The 14,967-nt window shown below is 55.3% G+C and overlaps 1 protein-coding gene across 5 annotated transcripts in view; it reads right to left on the minus strand.

Annotated features, from left to right (window-relative positions):
• The window catches only part of IQSEC1 (IQ motif and Sec7 domain ArfGEF 1), a 386,075-nt gene extending 371,532 nt beyond the window's left edge, over window positions 1–14,543 (minus strand). For 3 of the 5 annotated variants that reach the window (XM_055381038.2, XM_055381041.2, XM_055381042.2), the window contains exon 1: window positions 13,997–14,379. In XM_055381038.2, the coding sequence (XP_055237013.2) occupies window positions 13,997–14,268 (272 nt within the window). In that variant the 5' untranslated portion in view covers window positions 14,269–14,379. Of the gene's footprint in view, window positions 1–13,996 lie in introns of all 5 variants that reach the window. The other 2 variants (XM_055381037.2, XM_055381043.2) reach the window with 2 other exon arrangements.
• Between the last annotated feature and the right edge of the window lie 424 nt (window positions 14,544–14,967).

Genomic DNA, 14,967 nt, shown 5'->3' on the forward strand with positions numbered 1-14,967 from the left:
GCACCTCAAAGAATCAAGTCCGTCGCCCTTAGGGGTGTGTGCATTCCACTCTGGAGACCCTTGTCCATGTAACAATCGTCGATTCATTCAAAATATGTCATTTTAAATTGGGGCAGTTTGGTAGGAGGGCTTCCAAAGATGAGCAAGGTATGGCTGCTGCCTGCCCCAGAGAGGGAAGATGCAAGCCCCCAGGCCCCCAGTGGTAACCAGACAGGAAGCCTGCAGAGGGACCAGGGCTACAGGAATAAATATAATCAACATAAAGAGAAGACATTTATTCTAACACGTGTCAGCACCATGAAACGTTCTGAGATCAGAGTCAGTCCTCAGAGGATGTGCGGGGTTTCAACAGGCAAGAACAAAGGTGTGGGCTGGGTATTCCAGGCAGCGGGAACAGCATGAAGTGTGAAAATGGCAGGCATCCAGAGTGAGCTGCAGTGCAGGGGGTTGGGGTAGGCAACCAGCAGGCACTTGGCCACTGGCTCAGGGCACTCTTGTGAGCAAGAGAGGAACTCAGGCCAACACTCCTGCCCTCAGGGCAGGATGACAGCCAGGCAGGAGCGAGGCTGCTTGGGTGTCCTTAGTGCTCAGGGAGAAGGTGGGACTGAGAAGGCAGTGCTCTCAGTGACTGCAGCCATCCACATCGCACTGCAGGGATGATTTTCTCCAGACCCCCTTTCCCTCTCTGGATGTTTTGGCTGCTTTGCCATATGGCAGGAGTTAAAAATACAGCTTGGAGTGAGGGGGATGCAGATGAGAACAGGCAAGCATTCCCTGAGTGACTGGGCTGGGAAGCCCAGCCCACTCTCATCCCCTACCCAGGGAACAGGTCAGGTCCCTGCCCAAGAAGCATCCTCAGTGCCCAAGCCAGGTTGTGGGGGGCGGGGTGCTGGCCTCCTGATGAGCTGCTCTGGAAGATGAGAATGCCACAGACACAGCCACCCCTAAAAGTGATCCTCCACAGACAGGCCAGCTCAGCAGGGGCAGGACAGCAGCCACATTCCAGGCAGAGAGAGGGGAGCGAGGCCCACCTGTGGGCAGGCCACTCTGAAACTTCCACAGCCTTAACAGGGAGAAGTGACAGAGCCCAGTCTGAGCAAACCAAATGTGGGAGATTAAGGACCTCTGCAAATTGTCCCTCCTTCTCCCAGGGAGGGTGGAGGCCAATTCCTCTGCCCTTGAATTTGGGCTGGCCTTGTGATCTGCGTGACCAATAAGATGTGGCAGAAGTATGTCTGGGACTCCAGAGGTCCAATCACAAGAAGCCTCACATTTCCCACACAGGCCTTTTAGAACACTGGATCTGGGGGCCCCTAGGCCACCAGATTGGAGAAGCCACATGTGGATATTCTGGTGGCAGTCTCAGCTGAGCCCGCCTCCCAGACACCTCCACAAGGTGCCAGATGTGTGAGTGAAGTCGTTTTGGACCCTCCAGATCAGCCAATCATGCAGCTGAATACCACTGAGTATTCCATTAAAAACATAGGGAACAGAAGAACCACCCAGCCAAGCACTGCCCAACCTCTGATCTGCAAAATGAGATATAATAAAATGGTGGTTGTTTTAAAACTAAATGTTTAATTAATTTGTTACAGGCCAACAAATAAACCTTACGGTAACTGAATGATGGATTAATTGACTTGCTGATTCATTCATTCAATACATATTCATTAAAACCTACCCTGAGGCAGGACCCCTTAAAGAAATAGCAGAGACAAATAATTCACTCCCCTTGTCTTCAGGAAACTTCTGGGCTGGTTCCTTGGTGCCTACCCAGTTTGTGATGGGTCTGCACCTGTGTTTGCCAGCTTTCTTCTCTGGGGCCTGCCACTTTCTGGGCTTCACTGTCAACATTCCCTGTCCAGATCCTGCCCCTGTCTTTATTCTCTCTGGGTGAGGATAAATTCATGTGGGAGGTTCTGCCTCTAGAACAAGTTTTATCGTGCTCTGAAAGGTCCCCTGTATACTAAAATAAACAAGGGGATTAAAATATTACACTAGAAAAATAGTTAACACAAAAGAAGGTAGTAATGGAGGAATATAGGAAGAAAAAAGATATGATGCAGAAAATAAATGACAAAATTGTATATATAAATCTCACCTTATCAATAATTATATTAAATGTAGATTAAACACTCCAATCAAAAGGCAAAGACTGGTAGAATGGATAATAGAAAACATAATACAACTACATTCTGTCTACAAGAGATTCACTTTAGATTCAAAGACACAAATAGGCTGAAAATGAAAGGATGGAAAAAGATATACAAATGGTAACCAAAATGAGTTAAAGTAGCTATAACTAAAATCAGACAAAATAAACTTTAAGATATACATTGTTACTAGGGACTGAGAAGGACATTTCATAATGATAAAAGGGACAATCCATTAAGAAGACACAATAATAGGGCTGGGCGCGGTGGCTCATGCCTGTAATCCCAGCACTTTGGGAGGCTGAGGCGGGCTGATCACGAGGTCACGGGATCGAAACCATCCTGGCTAACACAGTGAAACCCCATCTCTACTAAAAATACAAAAAATTAGCCAGACGTGGTGGCAGGAGCCTGTAGTCCCAGCTACTTGGGAGGCTGAGGCAGGAGAATGGCATGAACCCAGGAGGCAGAGCTTGCAGTGAGCCGAGATGGCACCACTGTACTCCAGCCTGGGTGACACAGCAAGACTCCGTCTCAAAAAAAATAAAAAAGAAAAAGAAGACACAACAATAATAACCTTTTGTGCACTCAACAACAGAACCCCAAAATACATGAAGTGTTTAAACTGACAGAAATTAAGGAAGAAAGAGACAATTAAAGAATAATAATTGGAGGCTGGGTGCAGTAGCTCATGCCTGTAATTCCAGAACTTTGGGAGGCCAAGGTGGAAGTATAACTTTAAGTCAGGAGTTCAAGACCAGCCTGGGCAACAAAGCAAGACACCATCTCTACAAAAATTTTAAAAATCAGCTGGGCACGGTGGTGCACACCTGTAGTCCCAGCTACTCATGAGGCTGATAGGGAGGATTGCTTGAGCCAAGGAGTTTGAGGCTATAGTGAGCTCTGATTGCACCATTGCACTCCAACCTGGATGACAGAGCAAGACCCTTTCTCAAAAAAACTATAATTAAATCAAAATAAAAATTAACAAGAATAACAATTGGAGACATCAATACCTCACTTTCAATAATAAACAGAGCAGGTAGGCAGACCAACAAGGAAATATAAGACACAAACAAGACTACAAACCAACTAGGCCTATCAAACATGTACAGAACGGTCCACCCAACAGCAGAAAACATTCTTCTTAAGTGTACATGGAACATTCTCCAGGATAGACTGCATCTCAGACCCTAAAACGGGTCTCAACAAATTTAAAAGGATTGAAATCACACAAAGTATGATCTCTGAACAAAACGGACTGAAACTAAGAGTCCCCTAAAAATGTCTAGATGACAGCTCTGATAGGGATACGCTCGGCTGATCCTTGCTCACACCACAACCTTCCCAACCACCCTTGCTTTGTTTTGCCTCAGTTCCCCCATACATACCATGGAGATAATAATGCTCCCCACTTCACAGAATCATGGCAAGTGCTTACAATAAATAGCCAGTCATCAAGGTTGCTATTATAGCTCATCAACAATGGAGGGGTGGCGGCAACCCCTCACATTCCATCCCTAGGTGAGAGACATTCATTCGTACAATATTACACTTTCAAGACACCTTTGTTCCCATTATTTGATGTGGTCCATCACAGCCCTGCAGGATCGTCTGGTGAAAGGGAAAGTTGGTGGTGGTGAAGCCCCAGTACGGGGGCATCTGTTGACTCCTTAGCCCAGAGACTGGCTCACAGTAGGTGCCAGGGAGGGCAAGCAGGCCAACCTAGGGGTGAGGGTCAAAGGGGATGGTCAGAGTCACCCCGTATACCCCTTTTAGGCGGCGGATTTTTACACATCTCGATGTCCGGCAACTGCTGAGCTGGGTGAGAGTAAAGCCTCACAGAAAGTAAAGACAAAGATGTGAGCATGTCATGGGCTGTGGGAGGGGGATGGAACTTTCCAGGCTCCTCCTTTTTTGTGGGGGAGGCCCTAATTCAATTTAATAAAATTAAGACTCCACAACTTTAAAACATGTGAAGAGGCTGCAGCGTTAAAGGGATTGAGATAACACATCGTACAAAGGGTTGGATTCAAAATCAGCAGCATTAACTATGCAGAGAAGTGGGTAGATAAGAGACATGTGCTGAAACCCAAGTCACCTGATTCTAAATTCCATGACTTTCTAAAATCACTTTCCTTCTCAACAGAGAAAGAAGAAACAATAGATACAAGTGGCTCTGTGCACAGTTACATACATCAAGGATGTAATCCTTGCCACTCCTCTAGCAGGGAGGTTTTATAACCCCATTTTACAGGTGAGGAAGCTGAAGCACAGAGAGGCTCAGCCACAGGCCAGAGAAGACAAAGACAGGTGGTGCATGGTGGAGGGAGCTGGGATTCAGGCTGCTGGCCTGGCCCCAGAGTCTGTGTCCTGGCTCCTGGCCACCGTGCTGCCCAAATACTCCACCGGGAGCCTCACCCAGGCCATCTAGAAGTCCCGGCCAGCCCAAGGGAAGTGAACGTCCCTGCTTGGGCTGCTCCTCCCTCAAGGTGAAAGAGGGGAGTGGCCTGGGTGTGGGAAGCCAGAGGCAGAGTCCAGGGGTGTCGCCAGCCACCTCACTCCCTGTTTCAAGAACTCTCCGTTTCAAGAACTCCCCATTCCAAGAACTGCTGCAGGCAGCCAAGATGGGCACGGCCCCTCCCATCTGGAGCCACTCCTTTGGTTCCACTCCTCTCTCTCCTTCCCATCTGAACTGGCGATTGTTGGGGGAAAAGAGAGCGTGGGGCCGTGTGCCTTCAGCCCCAGCCCACGTGCTCCTGCCCATCCCAGCAGCCTCTGCCCAGGATCCCAGCACCCAGCTCTGCAGCATCTCCTGAAGCCTCCCTCACCCTGGTACCCATGCCTGCCCCAAGGGCCAGAGATCCTGCCCAGACCTAAGTCCTATCACTTCCTCCTCTGCTCAACACCCTCCAGGGACTTCTGTCTCCCTTAGATCAAAGCCAAAGTCCCCAGTGGGCCCACATGGCCCTGCTGGCTCTGCCTCACCCCTCGCCCCTGCCCTGTTTGCCTCCACCCTCCTCTCTCATGCCGTCCCCCTCACTCTGCCCCATGCACACTGGTCCGCTCCCTGCACCTCAACCACGCCGCCAGGCACACTCCCCACTCAGGGCAACCCTAAGAGGGAGATCCAGTTGTCACTGTCCCCATAGCAGAGATGAAAAATCTGAGGCTCAGAGAGGTGCATTTCACATGCCAAGGGGGAGAAAGTACAAGCAAACCCCAAAGCCGGGACCCTCCCTCCAGTCCTGTCTTTGGGTTTTCTCAGGCTACCCCACCAGGTCCCGTTCAGCCTCGAGCTGTTCATGGGCCCTGCAGCCCATCCGTGAATCTCATCCACAAACGTGCCTGCCCCCGGAAGGGTCCCCAGAGGCTGTCCCCCAACACTACCAGACACATGCTAAGGACTTCTCACCTGAGCGCTGAGGCCATCCAGGAAGCAGAGGATCCCACCCCGCACCTTGTCCTCGCAGGGCCAGCACTCCACAGGCAGCTACAAGTGACTTGCAAGGACCCTCCTGCCCTACCGGTCCCAGAACACCCTCTGAGCAGGCCCTGTCTTCTGCCCTTAGCAAGCTGTGCTCCTGCGGTTCCCACAGAGGGGACGGGCCCAGGCCCCTTGGTTCTCCACAGGTGTGATGCTCTTCATGAAAGTGGTATGCAGAGCAAAGGACATCTAAACCACCACAGGTGCTTCCAGCAAAAGCTGGGGCAAAGCCAGAAGAGGGGCCCCCATCCCAACCCTCCCCTGCGACCACATGTCCCAAGTGTGTCCTGCATGAATGAAGACGTGAACAGCAACTTTCTGGGAGCTCAGCAAGTGTTCATCTCAGCGGAGTGGGGAAGTCAGACCAACTCAGAGAGGAACACCCGGCACTGGCTGCTGCGTGTGCTGCACGGCTTAGAGGGTCCTCCCCAAGCACACTGGCACCCACTGCCCATAGCAGCCCTGCCAGCTGGGTGCAACCACTGTCAGCTGCTTTGCAGAGAAGGAACTTGGGCTGTCTCCAGGTGGGTGACAAAGCTACATTCATTCTGGCTCCTGAAGCCAAAAATCTGGGGAAGGGACCATGCCACATTTGGAAATGGCCCCCAATGTTTCCAAAACATCTACACAATGCAATGAACAGTTCTGAAGCAGCCTGGCATGGTGGTGAACTGCACCGGCCCTGGAGGCAGACAGACCTGGGTGTGAATCCCGCCGCTGCCACTGGGTGACTGTGGGCAAACCACTTAACTTCTTTGAGCCTCAGGTTTCATATATGCAAAATGGGATGAGGACAGTTCACACTTGTCACAGGGTTAGAGCATCAACAGAGACATGGAGAAGAATGTACCCAGCAGGCAGCACCTAGAACGGGCTCGGTTATTGCTGTGGCCTCATTACAATCAACACATTCTAAGTTCAGGTGCAGAACGACAGTCTCTAACCCGTTCCTTTGTGGATCTCGCCTCATCCAAGAGGGAAAGCTGAACACTTCAAAATCAGGATTCAAGCTAGGCCCAGCTTGGAGGGCAGGGGCCAGTCTTGTCCACCAGCCCCCTAAAACTGATATCTAGGTTCTAAGAAAGGCAAGTGCCCTAGGCTGGTCTATGCCCGTCTGGGCCTCACCTGGCCCAGTTGCACCGACCTGTTACAACCAATGACAGCACCGCCCAGCCCCTCACACACCCCGGGCACAGACACACCACACATGCTGCTTCCCCTGCCTTGACACCATCTTCCTCCTCTCTCCTGCTCTTCAAGTCCCAGCTCAAAGGTACCTCCTCCAGGAAGCCTCTGCTGACACCCGTGGGTGGTCACTCGCTTTGTGCTCTGGGGCTGCACACCACTTGGCACCCTTCCTCCGTGGCCTGATCCCTCTGTAATCTTCCAGGTACAGGTCTCCATCTCCTACTTGCATGATGTTCCCAAGCGGAGGCAGTGGGGGAGCTGCCCTAACCAAGGACAAGCAGCCCAGGAAGGGGTGTGAGTAGAAGAGGTGGCAGTCGGGTGCAGGCAGTGCAGGGCCCGGCTCCTGGGCCACAGCAGGCGCCCTACCGATGTGAGCTCCCCATCCACAGAGTTCCAGAACTCCAAGGACGGAGGGGCATGGAACATAGTAAATATTCCAAAACCTTCATTGCAGAATCCAGGGGGACAGTGTTCTGCCCCATACGGCTCTTGCAACTTTTCTATATGTTTGAACATTTTTGTAATAAAACATTGAGGGAAAACAATCCTCAAAAGCATTCTTTTTTTTTTTTTTTTTTTGAGACAGAGTCTCACTCTGTCGCTCAGGCTGGAGTGCAGTGGCGTGATCTCGGCTCACTGCAAGCTCTGCCTCCCAGGTTCACACCATTCTCCTGCCTCAGCCTCCCAAGTAGCTGGGACTACAGGCGCCTGCCACCGCGCCGGGCTAATTTTTTGTATTTTTAGTAGAGACGGGGTTTCACCATGTTAGCCAGGATGGTCTCCATCTCCTGACCTCGTGATCTGCCCGCCTCGGCCTCCCAAAGTGCTGGGATTATAGGTGTGAGCCACTGCGCCTGGCCTCCCTAAAAGCATTCTTGATGCCCTGGCTATTCCTCCCCTGGAGCCACCACCTAATGTGGGGCCACAGGCAACTCCCGTATCTGCTCTCCCTGCACGGAAGTGGCCTTCTCCATTTTCATGGGGAGAGACAGCAACTCAGAGAGGCTGGGGCTGTTACTTGGAAAGTCCAAGCAGCAGGGAAGTGGCTGAGGCAGGGCTGGGATCCTGCCAGCCTGCTACGGGGAGAGGGCTAACTGCCCAGGAGCCACAGATGGGGGCCTGCAGGGTCCCCAGAGCAAGGCCAAGGCTGATGGGCTGGAGAGAGGCATTGGCAACCTCAAGGCAGCAGCCGTTTCCCGATGAAAACAGAAGCACCCAACGTTTGCCATAACTGGCCCGGTGCATCCTGCTGGAATATCCACCCCTCGGATGGCAGGATTCAAACTCCCAAGGCCTTGCTGCCTCAGAGCTTCAAGTCATTTGGTTGCAGCCTGGCCCGGGTCTGCCCTGGGTGGGGGCAGCACACCGGAGGCCGCTGAACTCGGACTGCCTCCCGGCCCCACCGCAGCCTCTGCTCCATTTCAATTAGGTCAATTCCTTCTCCCCTATTCCAGTTCTTGCCGAACGCCTGGCTGGCCTGTGTTGTTTTTTCTGCTGCTCTGTGGCAATTATACGGCTGACACCCTGACAAGCTCAGAATGGTGCACTTCCCAAGTTAGGCAAAGCATTGCTCCTCCTTAAAAAAAAAAAAAAAGAACAGAAAACAAGACACAAAAGACCGGATCAGCTGTCAAAACAATGTCATAGACAAAACAGCTGAGAAATAGCCACCCAGCTGGCAAAAAATGCTGATGTCCGCAAATGCCTGACTCCAGGCCCCTCCAACGTGACCGACCCCTCTCACTCCCCCCGGCACAGCAAAGCCTCCTGATCTCTGCCAGGTGCAGCGAGCCTGAATCCAGAAAGGGGAGGCGAAAACCAAACGTCGGAAACAAGTAGGTCCCGACTTTATTTCGCACACAGTGCCACTCGCTGTCTTCCTCAGCTCGAGCTGGATAAAGAAACATCTCATGGTTTATTTTCCAGGTTGTAAAATAATAATTTGCCCAGTCTGTCAGACAGCTGGGAGAGCTTCGGAGACACACTCCCTCATCTTTCTGTGGACTCTACCATCTGCTGGAAAATGAGAATCACTCTCCCCACTCCCTTGGAGTTGAACAAATTTTGTCCCATCAGACAAGTCTCCCAGAGCATGCTGCAGCTCGTTCCTGACTTGGGGACATCCTCCCCAGCACTGGACACAGGCTTTATCTTGGCTGGGAGAACAAGAACATTATTGAACCAAAACATGACACAGTATCTCCCTCCGCCCTGCCACCCTTTCTGCCAACTCAGAGATCAGAAAAGAGCCCTCTCGGCCTCACTCAGTCTCTCTACAGCCCCCTCCTCTTTGCTAAGAGGGGACAGGAAATCCAACCTAAGTGCCCTCAGCCCCCCAGGCCCTGGCCCAGCATTGGTGCTTCCTGGCCACTTTGAAGAACAACACACTTATCAGGGGCTCCCGGCAGGACCCTCCTGAGGGTGGCTTCCTGCTGCCCATTAAGACAATCCAGCCTCCCCTGCTGCCCCCTCATCAGTGGCCACCCCTGAGCTTGCCTCTGAACTGACGTGCCGCCGTACGGTTAATGTCACCATGAACCCGGCAAGAATACTGGTTTGGTAAATCAACAGAGCCTGAATGCCACTGAAAACCTCCCCCAGAGTGAGTCACCAACTCAGAGCTTCAGAAAAATGTCCTCTCCCAGTAATATGACAGCACTTAAGGGCTGGAGGGGACCAGAAAGCAAGGCAGGCCACTCCACTGGGCTTCCCCACCCCCACCCCCAGCCTCCTTAGGCGATGTTTCCTTCTGCCAAGGAACTTCGGAAGATCAAAGGCTGGAAGGAATCATCTCATTAAATCCTTGCCCCCTCTACATTGCCACCCCACGTGACACCGTGAGCCCTGCCTTGGTGACAAGATTGCACACGGCAGGGTGGAAACCTCCCATCTGGGCTTTCTCCAGCTCGAGAGGCCAGGAGTCACTGGGATCCTGGGAGACGGTCTGGCCATTCGACAGCATGAAGGGCAGGTGGTGGGTGGGTAAGAGCTGGGGGGAGGCTGGGTATGGTTGCTCACGCCTGTAATCCCAGCACTTTGGGAGGCCAAGGCGGGTGGATCACCTGAGGTCAGGAGTTTCAGAGCAGCCTGACCAACATGGTGAAACCCCGTCTCTACCAAAAATACAAAAATTAGCCAGGCGTGGTGGCGCACGCCTGTAATCCCAGTTACTCAGGAGGCTGAGGCAGGAGAATTGCTTGAACCTGGGAGGCGGAGCTTTCAGTGAGCCGAGATCACATCATTGCACTCCAGCTCTGGACGACAGAGCAAGACTCCATCTTGGTGAGGGGCGGGGTGGAGGGGGACAGGGAAGAGCGGGGAGGCCGAGCCAGACCATCTGAGTACAAATCCTGGCTCCACCCCGTAGCCAGATGGGAGAGCTTGGGCAAGGCCATGATTTCTGAGCCTCAGGTTCCACATCTATAAAATGGGAGCAGCAGCTGCACCTGCCTCATAGGAGTGATGAGACAAGGAGATGACCTGACCAAGGCATAGACCGTAAGCAGGGCAGGCACACAGGAAGCCCCCGGCGGATGCAGCCATTGGCCCCACCCCTGCTCCCTGGGATTTGGGTCTGGGTGATTGTCAATCCCAGCTGGGCCTGCTGAAGTTCAACTGACTTTCTAAAGGAAAATGCAATGGCCTGAATCAATCCCTCTGGCTTCATCCACTCAACAAATCTTTACTGAGTGCCTATTATGCGTCTGAACCTCTAGTGAGCAGAGAGCAATTCTAGAAACAGATCACTAGCATGTAGCCAACCAGACATTGGATATGAATTCTGATGTCAGGGAAAAAGCATAGCCAAATAATCAAAGTAACCACAGGCATCCCATCACTGTATTTTTTCCTGTTATCATCCTGTTTTTCCCAGAGCTGAGAAACTCACGATGGTATTTTTCAGGGGGCGTCAAGGCATGAAAGAGCACTCTCTGAGAAAGAGTTTAAAGGTTTCTGGACTTAGACGCTTCCGGCACACAAAGTCATCCTGCCCGTGGACTGCATGGATGGGGCAGTGCCAGGCTAACTGTTGTCCCAGGATGAGGCTGCTCAGTGATCTCTCAATTGCATCCATCCAACCCCCTGCGAGTCACTGCACCTTCTGTCTGTGTGGCGGGCTGGGGGCTCCTGACTCAGGCCAGAGAATCTGGAGGCTGAGTAGGAGGTCTGCCAGGCCTGGCTTAGCCTGGCATGCTCACCAGACCCTCCCTCACATGGCCTCTGTGTGCAGGTAGGGGGAAAGGGGAGCAGAGTCCTCAGCAGGAAGTCAATCCTGATGCTGTGGCCTTGCATGGCCGTGTCACCTTGGGAAACCCATGCTCAACCCCTACCTAGCCTCTGGGCAGCCCCTTCTCACGGTACCCCATTCCCCTCTCCACGCCTCATGCCCCCGGCTCCAAAGGTCTCAGCCCCTGCCTGTGCTCAGTTGGCCCAAAAGAAATGACAAACAGGTGGACAATGGAAGAATCTGACCTGCATTAAGCACTTACTGTATACCAGTTTCCTCCATGCCCATCTTTGCTTAATTCTCAAAAAAGTATGGGAGGCAGCTATGATCATTCCTGCTTTGCGTGCATTTCAGAAAACCTGAGGCTACGAGGGGTAGTATGACTTGTCCCATGGTCACCGGCTGGCAAGTGCAGGGCTGGGCCTAGGACCCTAGTTTGTCCACTCATGTTGCTCTCTCTACACAGAGTTGCTTATTCTCTTTCTCTCCATTCTTCCTCTTATGTTTCCAAGCACATTGATAATGAGTCTGCATACAGCAGGTGCTTAATAAAAGTCCTCAAGGGGATTGGTTATCCCATGTTCCTTAGGCATAAATCACCTTGCTCTGCAGATGGGCAGTGGGACACATCCAATCCATGGTTTGCTGAGCAGCCCCTGGGGACCCAGAACCCCACGCATGTGAGCAGGCCATGTGATGCCCCCGTCCCTGTGAGTCTCCTGTGAGGGGAGGAGACTCCAGCATTCTCCTTCCCAAAAGACTAGTGAGTGAATCAGATGCACAAAAATGGGTCCGGCTGCTCCATCTTGAAGGGAACCCACCCACAGCTCCTGCTCACACCAAGACTCCCCACAGCCTCACTGCTCACCCTGGGGTTGGGGCCCAGCAGCAGCGGGTGTCCTAGGAGCTGGCTAGAGATGCAGACTCCAGCCCGCCCCAGACCCACTGGCTCAGCATCTGCATTGTAGCAAGATTCCCAAACTCCTGGTGTACACATTCAAGTTTGGAAGCTGTGCTTGACCTAGACTGTGGGCTGAGCACTGTGCTGCCACTCTGCTTTTCCTAAAGGCAATGCTCTCCCTCACAGGCCATGGCTGTGTCTCCACTAAGGGGAAGCCAGGTGGACACAGAGCCAGGGACTTCTGAAACAAAATCCCAGCCTTCCCATCCTGGCTTCCCGGCCAAGGCGGCTGCCTGGATGCAACCCAGGGGATGTCCCACAGAAGGACGACGTGCTGCCTCTCAGCATCCTCCTGTCCCCTGCGTGGTCACCAGGGGTGACGCTGAAGGGAAAAAGGAAGCCATTCCCCAGGGTGGTGTTGTGAGGCATGTGCTGACCAACGTGTCACTGCTTCCCATGAAAGCAGGGACTTGGGACCTGCCCTGGTGCCGCCTCCCCAAGCTGCTGAGGACTTTCCTTGGGCAGCCCCAGCTTCTCTTTTGGTCCTGGTGTGGGGGAAAGGGCCCGGGCCCCTGTGAGACCAGCTCCGGGAGACCCGCAGCTGCTGTGGCAGGACTGAAGAGTGAAGGGAGTCTCAGAGACTCCGGAGGGCCAGGAGTGGGGTCCAGACAGGCAGTGGGCGGGGTCTCTGCTTCCTCCCAGTGACACCAGTTAGGAGCTATACACACGTCCCGCTCCTCCTTCCCCATTCACAGAGAGCAAGAGCCTGACACCCACGCCTGCCACGCACAGAGCCATGCGCTCACCCACAGCCCGACCCCATCCTCACAATGCTCCTCCTCCAAAGAGCCCCCCAGCCCCACCCGCACCGCCCAGAGCCAGCACACCCTCCAGGCAGGGCAGCAAACAGGGCCTGTCCCATGGCCACAGTCGCTGCAGCCCCCCTGGGGTGGGAAACTCGGGTTTCCATGACAGTACTGGGACTCCTGGGAATCAGGAACCACCCCCACTTCTGGGGCCACGGCTAACTCCTCCCCCATTTCCACCCTGGAAGGGCCGCCCAGCAGGAAGACTGTCCTGAAGCCCTGACCACGGCCACTCCCCCAACCACACAGTGATTTCTAGTCTTCCCCAGGCCAAGCCATAGTGTGCCCCGGGTGACCCCGAAGACAGAGAGGCAGAGGGGCAGGCAGAGGGCACAGAGCAGCAGAAACCCCGCCCCAGAGGCACTGAAGCCTCCAAGCCCCCTTGTCCTGCCCCAGATGGGCGCCCGCAGGTCCACAGGGTGAGGCTGCTCCGGGTTTCGACACCGACACTCATGGGAGGCAAACGGGAACCCGGCTGGCGGGCTGCGAGCCGATAGGGACGCTGGGGTCCAGGGCTGCTGGACAGCCCCGCCCTGTACCTCTCCCCATCCCTCACTTAATCCTGGGTCCGAAATAGCCCCGGGTAATCCCAGGGCGAGGCAGTAGGGAATTAACCCCAGCCTTGAAGTAAGAGACGGAGGCGTCCAGAGAAGAGGGCTCTGCGCGTCCCGGACTGGACACAGCGCAGAGTCCATTCCAGGGACACCGCAACCCGCAAGCGACCCAGGCCCGCTCCAGGGCGGGATCCGCGCGGCCCGCGACCCCTCCCTACCGGTCTCGGGATCTCTGGGTCGGAAGTTCTGGCCCTGCTGCTCCGAGACCTAGGTCCGCTCCCCGGACAGACCTCCGCCCAGCTCGTCCGAGCCCCGGGGGTCGCCGACCCTGAGTCCGCGCTGCAGCGCAGAGCCAGACCGGCGGGAGCGCTGAGCAGCTCCCTGGAGCCCTTTTCCAGGGAACCCAGTCCCCACCCGAGATCGAGCTCCGGGTCTGGGCGGCGACCCCGCCAGAGAATCCCAGGGAGCCCCTGGGGGACTGGCGGCGGGTGTGGGCGCTCCCGGGCCGGCCACGCGCCCTCCCGCACCCGCCCACCTCCCCGCCAAGCCCCGAGGGAAGCCGCGGACCCCAAGAAGTTCCTACGCCCCCGACACGCCCGCCGCCCCGGGCCCCGCTTACTTGTCGCGGCGGCCGCCGAGCTCCGGGATGGCGCCGAGCGGCTGCGGGCCGGGGCCGGGGCCCGGGTCGGGGCGGCGGGCGCACGCGGCCAGGTGTCGCCGGTGTCGCTCCAGCAGGCCGGCGTTCTCCCGGCTCAGCCGCGCCACTTGGCGCTCCAGCTCCTCGATGCGCCGTCGCCGGCGCGCCAGCAGCTCCTGCTGCGCGGCGACGATCCGGGTCAGCTCCTGCAGGTACTCGGCCGCCTGGCCGGGGGGCTCGGCGGCGCTGGCCATGGCCCCCCGCCCGGAGGCCGGCCGCGCCTCAGGCGAGCGGGCGGCGGGGCGGCGGCGGCGCGGCCATGGCTGCGCGGCGGGGACGGCGGCTCGGCGCGGCGCGGGGCTGCCGCGGCCCCGCCTCGGCTCCCGCCTCCGCCGGCGCCGCCCCCGGGGCCCCCGCGCCTCCTGCTCCCCGCGCCGCCGCGCTCCGCCGCCCGCTGCCCCGCGGACGCGCCGGGGCGGCAGGGCGCGGAGCTGCGGCCGCCGCGGGCAGGCGAGGAGTTTTGCAAAGTGCCGGCCGCGGCGCGGGAAGAGGGCGGGGAGGGCGCCGCCTGCTGGGACCGCCCCTGGGTCCCGCGTCCCCGCGCCAGGCGTCGGGGGACAGCTCCATCCTTCTCCAGCCGCCTCGGGCGCCTTAAATCGGAAGCGATTCCGTGAAATACATCTCGAATCCATCAGCGGACGATTTTAGGGAAAGTGTAAATAAAAAATCAACACACTCACGAGAACATTGGCATTTCTTATTGATCTGAGTCTACCAAAACACTGGGTATGGGCAGGGTGCGGTGGCTCACGCCTCTAATCCCAGCACTTTGGGAGGCCGAGGCAGGAGGATCGCTTGAGCCCAGGAGTTTGAAACCAGCCTGGGCAAAAGAGCGAGACCCTGGCTCTACAAAAATAACAATAAAATAATAAAATAAAACACTGGGAATGTTT

The sequence above is a fragment of the Gorilla gorilla genome, chromosome 2, assembly GCF_029281585.2.
Source record: "Gorilla gorilla gorilla isolate KB3781 chromosome 2, NHGRI_mGorGor1-v2.1_pri, whole genome shotgun sequence".
NCBI lineage: Eukaryota > Metazoa > Chordata > Mammalia > Primates > Hominidae > Gorilla > Gorilla gorilla.